General features: G+C 42.4%; 1 protein-coding gene and 1 long non-coding RNA gene across 3 annotated transcripts; one reads left to right on the top strand and one right to left on the bottom strand.

The window, feature by feature from the left end:
- Positions 1-379: 379 nt before the first annotated feature.
- LOC123723845 (uncharacterized) lies at positions 380-9,775 on the bottom strand. Of its 2 annotated transcripts, XR_006758550.2 has the most exons (5): positions 9,348-9,775; positions 3,732-3,916; positions 3,398-3,505; positions 1,608-3,309; positions 380-1,469 (listed from the first exon to the last, which is right to left on the bottom strand). It is a non-coding gene; the product is annotated as an uncharacterized LOC123723845 (long non-coding RNA). The 2 variants fall into 2 exon arrangements; XR_014380028.1 differs by having other exon boundaries at positions 1,608-3,505.
- Positions 5,212-17,736, top strand: LOC106566866 (tripartite motif-containing protein 16). Its single transcript, XM_014135373.3, has 8 exons — positions 5,212-5,954; positions 10,234-10,329; positions 10,662-10,895; positions 13,307-13,457; positions 13,625-13,684; positions 13,766-13,828; positions 13,945-13,998; positions 14,114-17,736. Exons 1-8 carry the CDS (start codon positions 5,340-5,342, stop codon positions 14,662-14,664), a joined length of 1,824 nt encoding a protein of 607 aa, XP_013990848.1. The 5' UTR covers positions 5,212-5,339; the 3' UTR covers positions 14,665-17,736.
- The last annotated feature ends 174 nt before the right edge of the window (positions 17,737-17,910 follow it).

Here is a 17,910-nt window from a genome sequence, read left to right as displayed (position 1 = left end):
CATTCCAGCCTTGTGTAGGTCTACAATCTTGTCCCTGACATCCTTGGAGAGCTCTTTGGTCTTGGCCATGGTGGAGAGTTTGGAATCTGATTGCTTCTGTGGACAGGTGTATTTTTTACAGGTAACAAACTGAGATTAGGAGCACTCCCTTTAAGAGTGTGCTCCTAATCTCAGATCGTTACCTGTATAAAAGACACCTGGGAGCCAGAAATCTTTCTGATTAAGAGGGGGTCAAATACTTATTTCCCTCATTAAAATGCAAATCAATTTATAACATTTTTGACATGCGTTTTTCTGGATATTTTTGTTGTTATTCTGTCTCTCACTGTTCAAATAAACCTACCATTAAAATTATAGACTGATCCTTTCTTTGTCAGTGGGCAAACGTACAAAATCAGCAGGGGATCAAATACTTTTTCCCCCCACTGTATGTCCACCTAAACTGAGTACATAAAACATTAAGAACATCTGCTTTCCATTTCATAGACTGACAAAGTGAAAACTATGATCCCTAATTGAGATCACTTGTTAAATCCACTTCAATCAGTGTAGAATGTAGATGAAGGGGAGGAGACAGATTAAATAAATATTTTTAAAACTATTGAGACATGGATTGTGTATGCGTGCCATTCAGAGGGTGAATGGGCAAGACAAATGGTCTTTGAACAGGGTATGGTAGTAGGTGACAGGCGCACCGGTTTGTGTTAAGAACTGCAACGCTGCTGTGTTTTCACACTCAACAGTTTCCCATGCGTGTCAAGAATGGTCCACCACCCAAAGGACATCCAGCCAACTTGACACAGCTCTGGGAAGCATTGGAGTCAACATGGGCCAGCATCAGAGGTGTAAAGTACTTAAGGAAAAATACTTTAAAGTACAACTTAGGTATTTTTTTTAAAGTATCTGTACTTTACAATTTATATATTTGGACTACTTTTACTTCACTACATTCCTAAAGAAAATAATGTACTTTTTACTCCATACATTTTCCATGACACCCAAAAGTACCGGTTACATATCGAATGCTAAGCAGGACAGGAAAATGGTTAAATTCACTCACTTATCAAGAGAACATCCCTGGTCATTCCTACTGCCTCTGATCTGGAGGACTCACTAAACACAAATGCTTCGTTTGTAAATGATGTACGTGTGTTGTTGTGTTCCCCTGGCTATCCATAAATAAAAAATAAAAAAATGGTGCTGTCCGATTTACTTACTATAAGCAATTTGAAATGATTTATACTTTTACTTTTGATACTTAAGTATATTTAAAACTAAATAATTTTAGACTTTTACTCAAGTAGTATTTTTCTGGGTGACTTTCACTTTTACTTGAGTCATTTTCTATGAAGGTATCTTTACATTTACTTAAGTATGACAATTGGGTACCTTTTCCACCACTGGCCAGCCTCCCTGTCGAACGCTTTAAACACCTTTTGGAGTCCATGCCCCGTTGAATTGAGGCTGTTCTGAGGGAAAAAGGGGGGTTGCAACTCAATATTAGGAAGGTGTTCTTAATGTTTTGTACGCTCTGGGTGTATATCTGGGGTACGTCCATCGTTACACAACACGTGTAAAGATATAAAAAAGTAAATGGATGCACTCACTATACGGTGTCTCTGTGTGTTAGTGAAGTAGGTGTCATGGTCCTCAAAGCCAAGGAACCTGAGAAGGGACAAACAGAGCCAGGTTAACCTCTCTAGGGAAGGTGGGATGAAATCGTCCCACCTACGCAACAGCCAGTGTAATCCTGTGGCGCGATATTCAAATACCTTAGAAATGCTATTACTTCAATTTTTTAAAACATATGACTATTTCACACCATTTTAAAGACAAGACTCTCGTTAATCTAACCACACTGTCCGATTTCAAAAAGGCTTTACAACGAAAGCAAAACATTAGATTATGTCAGCAGAGTACGCAGCCAGAAATAATCAGACACCCATTTTTCAAGCTAGCATATAATGTCACATAAACCCAAACCACAGCTAAATGCAGCACTAACCTTTGATGATCTTCATCAGATGACAATCCTAGGACATTATGTTATACAATACATGCATGTTTTGTTCAATCAAGTTCATATTTATATCAAAAAACAGCTTTTTACATTAGCATGTGACGTTCAGAACTAGCATTCCCACCGAACACTTCCGGTGAATTTACTAAATTACTCCCGATAAACGTTCACAAAAAACATAACAATTATTTTAAGAATTATAGATACAGAACTCCTGTATGCACTCGCTATGTCCGATTCTAAAATAGCTTTTCGGTGAAAGCACATTTTGCAATATTCTGAGTAGATAGCCCAGCATCACAGGGCTAGCTATTTAGACACCCACCAAGTTTAGCCCTCACCAAAGTCAGATTTACTATAAGAAAAATGTTATTACCTTTGCTGTTCTTCGTCAGAATGCACTCCCAGGACTTCTACTTCAATAACAAATGTTGGTTTGGTTCAAAATAATCCATAGTTATGTTCAAATGTCCTCTGTTTTGTTCGTGCGTTCAAGACACTATCCGAAGTGTAAAGAAGGGTGACGCGCCCGACGCGTTTCGTGACAAAAAAAATCTAAATATTCCATTACCGTACTTCGAAGCATGTCAACCGCTGTTTAAAATCAATTTTTATGCCATTTTTCTCGTAAAAAAGCGATAATATTCCGACCGGGAAACCCTGTTTTGGTACAAAGAGAAAATAAAAACATGGGGTCTCATCGTGCACGCGCCTCAGTCTCATTGTCCTCTGATAGACCACTTACCAAAGGCGCTAATGTTTTTCAGCCAGGGGCTGCCTCGACATCATTCAGATTTTTCCCGGGTTCTGAGAGCCAATGGGAGCCGTAGGAAGTGTCACGTTACAGCAAAGATCCTAAGTTTTCAATAAAAAGAGTCAAGAAGCCCAAGGAATGGTCAGAGAGGGCACTTCCTGTACAGAATCTTCTCAGGTTTTTGCCTGCCATATGAGTTATGTTATACTCACAGACACCATTCAAACAGTTTTATAAATTTTAGGGTGTTTTCTATCCAAAGCCAATAATTATATGCATATTCTAGTTTCTGGGCAGTAGTAATAACCAGATTAAATCGGGTACGTTTTTTATCCGGCCGTGCAAATACTGCCCCCTACCCTCAACAGGTTAAACCTGTAGTCATTTGCACACATACAGTAACAGATTATGACTTGCGAAAGGCACAAGTGTAGTAGTCCAGTGGCCTGCTGGACATGGACTCAGCCATGATGTTGGGAATGCATAGCTTCCGAAGGATCCGGTCAGACGTGTTGAAGTCTGGGTTTGGTTGGGCCTGAGACACAAAAACAATGTTCTTCATAACACACCATAGTATCGGGATTACCGTATTCTATACTACTGTATTTGGCACTAGCACTGACCTGTAGGGGCACTCTTAGAATGAGCTCCTCTGCGTAATAAACCAACACATCCCAGGGGGCGCTAAGTTTCAGATAATGGATGGATTTTTTCCTCTCTCGCTGTCTCCTCTTAATGCCAAAAAATCATTACAGAACAGTCACAAAATAATGAATTATTTAGTACAGTATGCCACATAAGCATTATTAGACTGACCATAGAACTGTCAGAGCATTAGCATTAAGGAACAATTGTCCTCTCTACGGTAACATGCAAATATAATGTTATTGGGAAAGTAGGAACTAGGTCTAACTACTTCTTGTTGAGCTAGGTGATCTAGTGTACATCAAATGTTACCTTTTCCAGCAGCAGGCCGGCAATCTGCAGGTTTTGGGTTCATTTGTCCCTCCATCGAGCCAGCTGAACCTTTTCTCCATTCAGACCTGCTTCTCTCCTCCTCTGGCCCGCCCCCGACCTCCGACTGCTGGGTCTCCAATCTCCCCCTCTTTTGGAGCAACGCTTTCTCTGTTTCACCTCCCACACTAGAACAAAGTCTGATTCAGGTTCAGCCAGACAAAGCCACGGGTTACAATTTGATTGGTGGCATTTTCTTTATACTGTCTGTTACCATGGATCTGGACCAACTCAGTGGGCTTGTGGTTAGTGTTCACCCTGAGATTGGAAGGTTGGGAGTTCGAGCTCCGGACGAGTCATACCAAAGACCGCAAAACTGGAATCCAATGCATTTCTGCTTAGCACTCAGCATTAAGGAGATAGATTGGGGTTAATGAAGAGGAAGAATGGATTTGGTATTCCAGCAAGAGATGGAGGAGTGGAGCAGGGAAAGGAAATTATAATACTTCTACCTCCGTGGAGGGGGCTGGGAATGGGAGGGAAGAATGTGTGGATCTGCAGTAATCTCTGCCTTCTCTCCTCTCTCTGCATCATTCTCTCCTCCCTCCACAGGGACAGAGCCGAACAGAGTGGTATACCATAATCCTCCCAGCCAAAAAGCAGCAGAGTTTTTCCCCATCCCTTTCAACAGAAGAAACATGCCCTTACACCAGTAAATAATGTAACACCTACTCAGTAAGATTTTAAAGGGTAGGGAGAGGACCAGCATTATCTTAGGGGTGGCGAGTGCTGTAGGGCATATGAGATGGGAGGGGAGTTTTCTGATCTTCCTGTCGTAGTGTACTGCCCCAGTCTTCATTAATACACACAATGTGTGTATTGGTTCTCGCACATACTCCTGAATAATAAATTATTGCCATTAGAAGAAGCCCAGCCCCTTCAGCTTGGCCACACCTCTCTCACAGCCAAGTCACTTATCAGTATTGCCAAATGTGCCAATACACCAGTACATAGATACGGTCTAACCATAAGGGACCAGGGTGGGGCTTTATTAGTTGGATGGGGATAGATTTTTCATGCCCCAAAATTGCAGAGAAGTTCTGATTCATCTCTACCCCTCCCCCATTACCGCAGTCACAACATAGGGAGAGAGAGAGGTGGAAGGGGGGTGGGGGTAGTGTGAAATATTAACAAATCGCCAGAGTGGGGTTATAAAGCTGAGCTTCTTGGAAGCTTCTAGATTTGAGAAGGGGATGGGAGGAGAGAGGGAGACAGTGTCAATGCCACTCATGCTGGGACTCCTGCTTTTACAAAAGAGGAGGAACGACAGATCCTTTGTGCTCATTAAAACATAACACCAACCACTAGCCAAGAATGAGGAAACTAGCCAAAGTTTACACAGTACAACTGCATTCTAAAAGTGATGAGTGCATTCTCATGTGTCAAAAGGAGCTCTTTGTTTCCAGTAAGTTTCAAACTGGTTCATCCCTCAGGAGTTCTGAATGTTACAAGCTGCCGCAGTTCCTGATAGGTAACATTAGTCACAAAACTTCATGCTGAACCGGTGTTATAAAACAACAGGATTTATTATTTTTTATACACTTGGACAAAATGGCCTCTAAGCTGTGGACAAAGGAGGAAATTAGCTGTCCAGTCTGTTTGAACACCCTAACAGAGCCTACAACTCTTCCATGTGGACACAACTTCTGTCTCGACTGTATCAGAAAATGCTGGGATGAGAGTGGTAGTATCAGCAGCAGAAGCAACGCGGTTTCCTGCTGTCCTCAGTGTCGAGAGACATTCAGATTGCGCCCCACACTGACTAAGAACTCAATGCTGGAAAAGATGGTGGAGAAGCTAAAGATTACTTTACTCGATACACCTCCTGGGTATGCGTACGACGGGCCTGAAGACGTGTTGTGTGACGTGTGTACTCTTCTAGGGTCCAGGAGGAAGGCAAAGGCTGTGAGGGCCTGTCTGGAGTGTAAGCTGTTCTACTGCCAGTCTCACCTTAGAGCCCACCTGGATATCCCTCTGTTACAGAAGCACACTCTGGTGGGTGTGGTGGTCAAGGAGCTGCAGCTGGAGAAGCTGTGTCCCCAGCATGACAAACCACTGGACATGTACTGCAGACTTGAGAGGAGGTGTATCTGTTCTCTGTGTGCAGTTGAGGAACACAAAAGCCATGAAACTGTCTCCGCTGAGACTGAACGGGCCAAGAAACAGGTAGGTTTTCATAACCAAAGGACATTTGTATGTGGATAACTAAATAAATATTGTAAGTGAGCTTCTAGATTTGAGAAAGGGATAGGATGGGGAGAGGGGTAGACAGTGTCAGTGCCACTCATGCTGGGTCTCATGCTTTTACAAAAGAGGAGGAACGACAGATCCTTTGTGCGCATAAAAAAAAAAAACTACGAGGTCATCCTTTATACAGTTACCATGACACCAACCACCAGCCAACAATGAAGAAACTAGCAAAAACGTACACAGTACAACTGCATTCTAAAAGCATTGCATTCATTCGTGTCAGGAGCGCCTTATTTCCAGTAAGTCTCAAACTGGTTCATCCCTCATGAGTCCTGAATGTTATACTTCCTGATAGGTAACATTAGTCACAAAACTTCATGCTATACCGGTGTTATAAAACAACAGTATTTATATACTGCTCAAAAAAATAAAGGGAACACTTAAACAACACATCCTAGATCTGAATGAAAGAAATAATCTATTAAATACTTTTTTCTTTACATAGTTGAATGTGCTGACAACAAAATCACAAAAATAATCAATGGAAATCCAATTTATCAACCCATGGAAGTCTGGACTTGGAGTCACACTCAAAATTAAAGTGGAAAACCACACTGATCCAACTTTGATGTAATGTCCTTAAAACAAGTCAAAATGAAACTCAGTAGTGTGTGTGGCCTCCACGTGCCTGTATGACCTCCCTACAACGCCTGGGCATGCTCCTGATGAGGTGGCGGATGGTCTCCTGAGGGATCTCCTCCCAGACCTGGACTAAAGCATCCACCAACTCCTGGACAGTCTGTGGTGCAACATGGCGTTGGTGGATGGAGCAAGACATGATATCCCAGATGTGCTCAATTGGATTCAGGTCTGGGGAACGGGCTGGCCAGTCCATAGCATCAATGCCTTCCTCTTGCAGGAACTGCTGACACACTCCAGCCACATGAGGTCTAGCATTGTCTTGCATTAGGAGGAACCCAGGGCCAACTGCACCAGCATATGGTCTCACAAGGGGTCTGAGGATCTCATCTCGGTACCTAATGGCAGTCAGGCTACCTCTGGCAAGCACATGGAGGGCTGTGCGGCCCCCCAAAGAAATGCCACCCCACACCATGACTGACCCACCGCCAAACCGGTCATGCTGGAGGATGTTGCAGGCAGCAGAACGTTCTCCACGGCGTCTCCAGACTCTGTCACGTCTGTCACGTGCTCAGTGTGAACCTGCTTTCATCTGTGAAGAGCACAGGGCACCAGTGGCGAATTTGCCAATCTTGGTGTTCTCTGGCAAATGCCAAACTTCCTGCAGGGTGTTGGGCTGTAAGCACAACCCCCATCTGTGGACGTCGGGCCCTCATACCACCCTCATGGAGTCTGTTTCTGACCGTTTGAGCAGACACATGCACATTTGTGGCCTGCTGGAGGTCATTTTGCAGGGCTCTGGCAGTGCTCCTCCTTGCACAAAGGCGGAGGTAGCGGTCCTGCTGCTGGGTTGTTGCCCTCCTACGACCTCCTCCACATCTCCTGATGTACTGGCCTGTCTCCTGGTAGCGCCTCCATGCTCTGGACACTACACTGACAGACACAGCAAACCTTCTTGCCACAGCTCACATTGATGTGCCATCCTGGATGAGCTGCACTACCTGAGCCACTTGTGTGGGTTGTAGACTCCGTCTCATGCTACCACTAGAGTGAAAGCACCGCCAGCATTCAAAAGTGACCAAAACATCAGCCAGGAAGCATAGGAACTGAGAAGTGGTCTGTGGTCCCCACCTGCAGAACCACTCCTTTATTGGGGGTGTCTTGCTAATTGCCTATAATTTCCACCTGTTGTCTATTCCATTTGCACAACAGCATGTGAAATTTATTGTCAATCAGTGTTGCTTCGTAAGTGGACAGTTTGATTTCACAGAAGTGTGATTGACTTGGAGTTACATTGTGTTGTTTAAGTGTTCCCTTTATTTTTTTTGAGCAGTGTATATATATATTTTATACACTGTGACAAAATGGCCTCTAAGCCGTGGACAAGGGAGGACATTAGCTGTCCAGTCTGTTTGAACACCCTGACAGAGCCTACAACTCTTCCATGTGGACACAACTTCTGTCTCGACTGTATCAGAAAATGCTTGGATGAGAGTGGTAGTATCAGCAGCAGCAACAAGGTTTCCTTCTGTCCTTATTGTCGAGAGACATTCTGCAGGCGCCCCATACTAAGAACTCAATGCTGGAAAAGATGGTGGAGAAGCTAAAGTAGATTTCTTTGCTTGACTGAAGACGTGGTGTGTAGTACTCTTGTAGAGGCTGGGAGGAAGGCAAAGGCTGTCAAGGCCTGTCGGGAGTGTAAGCTGTCCTACTGCCAGCCTCACCTTAGAGTCCACCTGGATAACCATCTGTTACAGAAGCACCAGGGATGCAAACTGCTGAGGGCTCAAAAAGATCACGGAAACATGCAAAAAAAAAAAAATCCCTGCTTGGGGGAAATGCAGGTTTTAACTAATTAAACAAAAAATAATATGATTTACATGATCAGTCTCTGTGTAAAATAAAAAATTGAAAAAAACATTTTAAAGTAGAAATAGAATGAAACAAATATGCATTCTATTTTTGCTCTATAATAGTGGCCACTAGACATCGATCAAGTGCACAAGGCTACATGTGTGCAAAAATAACGTTCACTGAGTAAAACATTTAATAATCCCCCCTCACACACACACACGTTACTGTCAAATTCAACACAAAAGCAATATCTTTGGGCTACACTGCACACTTTCTGTCTGTGGACATCTGTTCTACAATGTGCCCGCAGAGCATGATACCCTTTGTTGGCATAACTGATCTCTTTCAGGCAGAGAGTACACCTGGCATACCCCTTTTTATCCACAGTATTGAAAAAGTGTGTGGTGTTCCTTTCACTTCTATAGTGGCATCCAGCTTAAGCAAGGCCCAGCTCCAGCTACACTTGTTTAACAAGCAACGCCTCATTTTCACCGAATTCTCTCATTCTGAAAATTAACCACATACTGTAGAGGGAAAACATTTGTTCACAGTAGTTCGTTCGTTAGCTAACTATAACTAGTTAACATTTCACACAGATTGCCAAGATCCAGTAAGCAACTAACGCTTTAAAACTTGAGGAACGGCAAGGAGTCATAGCGAATTGGTTAGGTTACTAACGTTACCTCATCTGATGTTGTAACGTTAGCTGTCTGACTTTATTAGCCAGCTAATATTCACAACATAAACTCAATTATTTGATCAATTAAGTTGGCTAATGCTCATAATTTCTCTGGCTAGCTATCAGATACGTATCTTGCTAGCTGGTTCGAATTAACAATGCTAACAATACTTGGTACACCACACTTTCTCCCTCACCGAAAACTTTCCAAATGCCAGTGGTTTTCCGGTTACAGCTCATGAAGTACGCTTCATCACCTTCTCACCCCGGTCGCCGTGGTCAGGCTTCTCACCTACCTCTTCTTTATCGTTCAGATAGACTCGCTGCTGTAAGTTAACCGACAAACTGCCTTTTCACTCTCCCGCTGTCTTCCAGAGCGCGCATTGATGCTGTAACCAGCAAATTGGTTGTCTCTTCAGTCGCGTGCTGCATTCTGTTGTTTATGTGAACGATTGGCTGAGCCTTGGATACAGCCAGTATTGTTCCCAACGCTCATCACTCGTTCGCATACAGCCAGTAGTCATCCAACACCCCGCTCGCCCAAACTTTTCTCATCGGATCTACACGAATCACGTAGGTCACCTATTTTGGATTCAAAACGGAGAATTTCAGCCGAAAAGTGACTAGTTTGCATCCCCGTAAGCACACTGGTGGGTGTGGTGGTCAATGAGCTGCAGTTGTAGAAGCTGTGTTCCCAGCATGACAAACCGCTGGACATGTACTGCAGACTTGAGGGGTGTTTCTGTTCTCAAGGAACACAAAAGCCACGAAACTGTCTCCGCTGAGGCCCGAACGAGTCAAGCAGCAGGTGGGTTTTCATTTGTATGTGGATAATTAGATAAATATTGTCAATGAGTAGCTCCATGAACAAGACCTCTAGATATGCACAAGTGGAACATTTAAAGTAAATTAAAGTATGATCTGTTGGAACTAGAGTGGTAGGTGTGGGACAGTATGCAATGTTTTGAATACAGTTCTAACTCAAACCTACTGTTCTTAGGTCAGTATGGCCTACCATATTGCATGTTGGGGTGAGAATTATTATGACCTTCTTAACTGAAATGTATGGGTTTGTGCCTTAAGGCACTGCTGGCAGTGGAACAGAGAAAATCCAACAGTAAACTCCAGATGAAAGAGGAGCTGCTGACACAACTGGGAGATGCTGCGGGATCTCTTAAAGTGAGTTACAAAAAAGTAGACAACATTACTGAGCCACCATTCAGTTTGCCACCCTTCGGCATGCTGTGCCAGTGGATTCTTGTCCAGGCAGGAGGATGGTCCTCATTAACATACCCTATGTTCCAAAATAGAGCCTTGATGATGACATGAAATAATTGACTAAACAACTAGGATGCTGTCGACTCAACAGAATATGATATGTAGGTTCCCATTCTCATACTAACATTTCACTTAGAATGCATGCCCGGACCATTGCTAAGTAGTACTATGGTAGAGTGGATATTGGAATAGAGCCCATGTCTGACTGTATACTGTACTCCCACTCCCTGTAGGGATTTGCACAAGCTGCAATGGAGGTCAGTGACATGATCTTCGTTGAGCTGATCCACTCCCTAGAAAAGAGGAGAGCAGAGGTGAGGGACTCCATCAACAATAGGGAGAAGACTCTGGCTGCTCAGGCAGCAAGAGCAGAGACACGACTGAGACAGGACATAACAACACTGCAAAGGAGAAACAGCGATCTGGAGAAACTCGCCCAAACACAAGACAGCATACTTTTTATCCAGGTAACTTCTCTTTGGGACACACACACACACACACACACACACACACACACACACACACCTCCATCCCCCAGGTGGTAGTGCCAACCGGGTCTCAATGCTGAGCCAAGTCTTTATAAGCCGACAGGTGCACGCAATTAAGGCTGCATTTAGATGGTACGAGGTAGACATTGTTCTCAATGAGAATATGACGGTAAATGCCGTTGAGGCTGGCGGTGAATGCCGTCAGCCGCCACGGTTGACGGGATTTGCCGCCAGAGTTAAAATATTTCAACTTCTGCTGTAGCGTTGTTTTCTGCTGGATGTTGATTTGCACTGTTTAACGGAAATCACCATAGCAACGCGTACCGTCACGCTGGCTTGCTTTTTCTGCCACCCTCTCTTGTTTTCTTGTCCCCCATGCTGACTGATATGACGGTTTTTGCATCACTCACCTAAACGCAGCATCAGTCAGTTTTCCAGCTGGAACAGCTGAGGCTGCTGGTTCTATGGGCATGCCTTTGTTTTTTTCTTTTGTACATATTTATGTTGTGTCACCATCTGAACAAATAATAATCAGCTTGGACTGGCCGACCAAGAGGTCAAGAAGGAGCTGGCCCTGGGCCTAAAGTCTCATGGGCGCATGTACAGTCGTGGCTAAAAGTTTTGAGAATGACACAAATATTAATTTCCAAAGTTTGCTGCTTCAGTGTCTTTAGATATTGTCAGATGTTACTATGGAATACTAAAGTATAATTACAAGCATTTCATAAGTGTCAAAGGCTTTTATTGACAATTACATGAAGTTGATGCAAAGAGTCAATATTTGCAGTGTTGACCCTTCTTTTTCCAAGACCTCTGCAATCCGCCCTGGCATGCTGTCAATTAATTTCTGGGCCATATCCTGACTGATGGCAGCCCATTCTTGCATAATCAATGCTTGGAGTTTGTCAGAATTTGTGGGGTTTTGTTTGTCCACCCGCCTCTTGAGGATTGACCACAAGTTCTCATTGGGATTAAGGTCTGGGGATTTTCCTGGCCATGGACCCAAAATATTGATATTTTGCTCCCCGAGCCACTTAGTTATCATTTTTGCCTTATGGCAAGGTGCTCCATCGTGCTGGACAAGGCATTGTTCGTCACCAAACTGTTCCTGGATGGTTGGGAGAAGTTGCTGTCAGAGGATATGTTGGTACCATTCTTTATTCATGGCTGTGTTCTTAGGCAAAATTGTGAGTGAGCCCACTCCCTTGGCTGAGAAGCAACCCCACACATGAACGGTCTCAGGATGCTTTACTGTTGGCATGATACAGGACTGATGGTAGCGCTCACCTTGTCTTCTCCGGCCAAGCTTTTTTTCCGGATGCCCCAAATAATCGGAAAGGGGATTCATCAGAAAAAAATGACTTTACCCCGGTCCTCAGCAGTCCAATCCCTGTACCTTTTGCAGAATATCAGTCTGTCCCTGATGTTTTTCCTGGAGAGAAGTGGTTTCTTTGCAGCCCTTCTTGACACCAGGCCATCCTACAAAAGTCTTCGCCTCACTGTGCGTGCAGATGCACTCACACCTGCCTGCTGCCATTCCTGAGCAAGCTCTGTACTGGTGGTGCCCCGATCCCGCAGCTGAATCAACTTTAGGAGACGGTTCTGGCGCTTGCTGGACTTTCTTGGGCGCCCTGAAGCCTTCTTCACAACAATTGAACCGCTCTTCTTGAAGTTCTTGATGATCTGATAAATGGTTGATTTAGGTGCAATCTTACTGGCAGCAATATCCTTGCCTGTGAAGCCCTTTTTGTGCAAAGCAATGATGATGGCACGTGTTTCCTTGCAGGTAACCATGGTTGACAGAGGAACAACAATGATTCCAAGCACCACCCTCCTTTTGAAGTTTACAGTCTGTTATTCGAACTCAATCAGCATGACGGAGTGATCTCCAGCCTTGTCCTTGTCAACACTCACACCGGTGTTAACGAGAGAATCACTGACATGATGTCAGCTGGTCCTTTTGTGGCAGGGCTGAAATGCAGTGGAAATGTTTTTTGGGGGGATTCAGTTAATTTGCATGGCAAAGAGGGACTTTGCAATTAATCTGATCACTCTTCATAAAATTCTGGAGTATATGCAAATTGGCATCATACAAACTGAGGCAGCAGACTTTGTGAAAATGTATATTTGTGTCATTCTCAAAACTTTTGGCCACGACTGTACATTCAACACCTCGTCACATACGTTTACTTCTCACATGTATGCACACATCAAATCAGGTTACAGACAGTTAACTAAGAACTCTAGACTTTGTGAGTGCAACAATATTAGCAGGCCCGTTATTGGTTCCGTAACAGTACATAATAAGGAAGGTACGAGACCAAAAACTGAAATTATATCAAAAGAAAAAATACATAACTTATTGATTAATGCTTCTCTGGTCTCTGTAGAGGTGGCAACCCATCAGCCTGCTGCCGGATCGTGAACCTAGTGTTATCAGTGAAAGACATTCATTTGGACCTGTGATGTCAATTATCACTGAATTCAAGGAGCTGCTTGAGGACATGAATGTTGACTTATTAGAAAAGATTGAACAAGCAGGTTAGTAATGTAACCTAAACGTTTTACTTGTGAAATTGGTGGCAGCGGTGAAATTTTCTTCAGTCTATGAATTTTCAAATGCCGGAAGGTTCTGTTTAAATGGAAAGATAATATAAGAATACAAACTTACAATAACCTATTTGGGCATTTCTTGATCCTCTTCGCAGTTGCAAATGTGGACATTTTGGAATCTCCTGTACCCATGACCAAACCTCAGGGCAGGCAAGGTAAGACATTTGCCTCTAGTCCTTTTTCCTGCACAGCAAAGAATGAAAATAAAATCATGGATTTTCCACTTTTTCTTCAAGTGATGAGAGCCCATTCTGAATGCCAGCCAATGCCACCGGTGCCATTGCAAAGAGCATGGAGCAGTAAGTGTATCTTTATTTTCATTGCAGAATAAGGATCCTTATCGTTATTGAATGTGGACCCTAAAGTAGTCGAATGCCCAATCTGTTAACTAAAATACTAACACTCGTCTCTCCAGTGAGCAGAGCTATCACATTTGGAATTCCGAAGACCAGACCCGATTTCTTACACTGTGAGTCATTGTGACAGAGTTATGGCTTTGCATGTACAGTAAGGCTAGTTATAACAAGAAGGAATGTGAAAGAGAATAACCTGAACAGTGAAGACTGTTGTCTCTCTTTGTTCAGATGCTTTTCAACTCACTCTAGACACTGATACAGCACACCACAACTTGTGCTTCTCTGACCAGAACCGCAAGGTGACTCTGGTCAAGTCCAGAGGTAAATCCAGGACCAGGTCACGTCTCCCGAAGACCTTTGACTTCTGGGAACAAGTGCTGTGCTGGGAGGGCTTGACCGGTGCCCGTTACTACTGGGAGGCAGATTGGAGAGGCAAAGGAGTGTTCATTGGAGTGACCTATGAGAGCATTCAGAGGGGAGGCAGGGGACTAGAGTGTGGGCTGGGGTACAATGTAAAGTCATGGAGCTTACAGTGCTCTGACACCAATTACTCAGCATGGCACGATAACATTGAAACCAAGATCACTGCCAAGGTCTCATCCCCTAGAATAGGGGTTTATTTAGATCACAAAGCAGGAACTCTGTCTTTTTACAGCATCTCTGACTCCTCCATGATTCTGCTCCATAGTTTTTTGTCAGAGGACTTCTCAGAGCCACTGTATCCTGGTTTTGGTGTTGGGGTACAATCCTCATTGATACTTTGCCAATTGAGGACATAGACATGCCAATCACTCTTTGCAACTGACTTGTAAGATTGTTTCACATATTATTAGGCTATTTTGCATTCAGAACTACAATGATCCCAATCTGTTTTGTATGAAGCTGCTCAGTGCCATATTTCTTATCCTTAGCTATCCAATCCTTTCTGATCTACAAGTGCCAAGGGGTTATGGGGGCTTCTGGACATGGTATCCCTCATGGTGTTGTAACCACAGTTAATAACTGTTACATTCCGGTACATAGATAGCGCTTCCAAAGACGCCTTATATTAATTTCAAAGAAACTAAAATCCTAACAAAAACACAGCAAAATTAAACCGAACCAAAACAGGAAACCAAAAAACGGATGCTAAGAGAATAGCCTGGTCCTTACTCTCCATAGTCACAGTTAGAAGCCAGGCATCCACAGACGGCAGGGACTTTGTTCAATAACTTAGAACACCTGTGTTAAGGTCATTAAAACAAAGATTAGTTGTTGAAAAGCTATGGTTTGAATTTCTTTATTCATGTTGTTCTATTCACAAGTCTTTTTTTGTACAGTCGTTATTAGCAATGTAAAAACACCAAATACATGCAGGTTTTAGTGTGATGATCACGGGTTATCATACAATAGAGCAATCCCATTAGTTTTATACATTTAAAAAAAATTATTAAAAGACAGCTAAACATAATACAAAGAATATATATAGATATAAAAACAAATGTAAAAATGATTTTATTTTCACAAGTAGTCAATCAAAAGAAGTAATTCACCATTGGCCAGCAATGTCCAACATTTAAATTACTGTTCATAAAGACAAACTTCACTTAACTCTGGATATGAATCCAAGATGCTTCATATTTCCTTTCCTCAATCAAATATTGACAAACTTTTCAAAGACTTAAGTATCGCAATTGTACATTTCTCTAGAACATAATTTTCAACATTCTTACTTCCAGTGAGCTCTCTAACTCCACTGTTTAGAAAACTAAGGGATAAGTACCAACAAAAAAAATGGGATATAAAATGACATAAGTCAGTTGAAACTAAAATGGAGGACATGGTTTCTCTGGCTTGAGGTGTTGGGTCTTTTCTGCATGGGATCTAGGCTACTACATTTAAATTATTTGTAACATTTCTAACCTGAGATGCAAAATTCTGGGATGTCGGCTTCCCACGCCTACAGAAACAGTAGAATAGAGGCAAGACCACGTGGCACTTAAAATGCTCAAAGCAGAGAATGTTTAGTAATTCCGCCTATTACTATAATGCAAATGGAGGACAGGGAACACACACATTGAGTGTGTATTCACAACCCAGCAAATTAATTTCACTGATTCTTAATCATGTTCGATTAGAAGCCAGCAGCAGTATAAGGCCACATTCAAGAGTAGTGCTTTATTTGGTCAAAACAAGGCCTGAGGCCATTATCGCTAATCAAATTAAGTTAATGAAAAAGGACATGATTATTAGGAGCAACAGGCAATGAAACTGAAATCCTCCAGAAACCTTCTCCTGATGATTGAGGGAAATTCCACAGTAACAGAGTGATCCTGAGACTCAGATTTTTCACTTGAAAAAAATCTATGGTGAACAAAAAACTGATTGCAAAATTAAACAAACCACAACTTTTAAAAATGTTAATTGAAAATTTGACAAACACATTTACTGTTCAAGTAGATGTGTTTTTGTCAAATGTTCTGTGGAAATAGTTAAAAGTAGTCCTTGTGCAGAGTTGTATGGTTTGTTTAACTTTGCAATCACTGGTTTTTGTTTGGCATTCTTTTTAAAGTAACAAATCTGAGTCTTAGCATCACTCTGCCCTTGAGCAATTCCAGGATAGCCATAGCATTGGGTAAATTCCCCTCGTCAACAGCAACACAAAAATCTTACTTTCACATAACATGTCAACATAAATAATTAGCTACATTGTCAAACAAATGAATGTGAGGATTTGCATTAAATTATGTGGGGGATACATTGTAAGGGGTAAATTGGATTAATCCGATGACAAGTCATATGAATAAAGTAGTGTCATCTCTAGTCAAACTGATTTTTCTTCATTTACTAATGCATATGGACTGGTTGTACTATAACTACTGGACTAAAAGCAATGGTCTGTCATTGCGCAACAGAGTTTCCAGAGAAATAAAACTACAGGTTGTGCAATAAAGTAGGGATGCACTGATACCTCCACTAGTTGTAGAACACACTAACATTGACATATCCCACATCTTGACCAGGCCACTTGCAACACATACAGTGCAATGACAGATACTCCCCTCATAAAAGATAGAGGTGTGTGCCAAATGACTAGAACAAACCACACAAAAATAAAAGCAAATATATCCCCTTTATAAATTGCATACAATTAGACTCACATAAGTCGTGTTTCAAATGAACAACTATTTGCTCCCATTTGTGCTTAAATTTAAAAGCACCACTGAACATGAACTTCGCACAGAACCCCAATGAACTTATCAGTACCCTCAAATAAAACCACCACAGCTGAAACCCAAAAGCAATGTGCAATCTCGCATTCAACAGCAAGTTACTCTCTCCTCTCATCCTTGTTAAAAGTGTATCCATGCTAGGTTAGAACATTCTCCGCTCTGATACTTTAATACTAACTTTGACCATCCAACCTGACATAACTAAAAGGTGGAAAACCCAATGGTAAACCAAGATGGCCAACAAAGGCAAGAGATGTGTGCTGTAACTAATAGTGTATGTCACTTCAAGTGAATAACTATCACAACCTTTGCATGGGAGAGAAGGGTTTTGTTTGAGGTATTTGACAACAGACAAACCTATAAGACGAAATCAATGTAGGTCTGGATTCATGGAGAGATGGGCAATGTACATTTGCGTAAGGACTGATATAAATATAAGTCAATACTATACCGCGCTTTACATACGCACTATACATGTAGTGTGGTGGTTAAGGTTCAAAAGAACCTCATATGTGAGTGAACGTCTTATTCTATAACGAGTGCACCTCCTCCCCTAACGGCCGACTCAACGACAAGAGGAAAGTCAAGCAGAACATACATACATACATACATACATGGCTGGCACAACTACCGTGTAACTGGCGATTATGGATGAAGACAGTCATGAAAATAACGCTAAAGAAAATGTATTTTTTACATTGAATGAGCTGACTGAAGACAGGACCACAGGCATTGTGCAGTTGAGTCCGTTTCAGAGGTAACATGGACTCTTTACAACATGATGAAACTTTGTTGCTCCTTGCTGAAACAAGC

The sequence above is a fragment of the Salmo salar genome, chromosome 13 (genome assembly GCF_965601325.2).
Source record: "Salmo salar chromosome 13, fSalSal1, whole genome shotgun sequence".
In the NCBI taxonomy this organism is placed as follows: Eukaryota; Metazoa; Chordata; class Actinopteri; order Salmoniformes; family Salmonidae; genus Salmo; species Salmo salar.
Note: the sequence above shows the minus strand (reverse complement) of the source record. Positions and strands in the feature narration are given on the sequence as shown.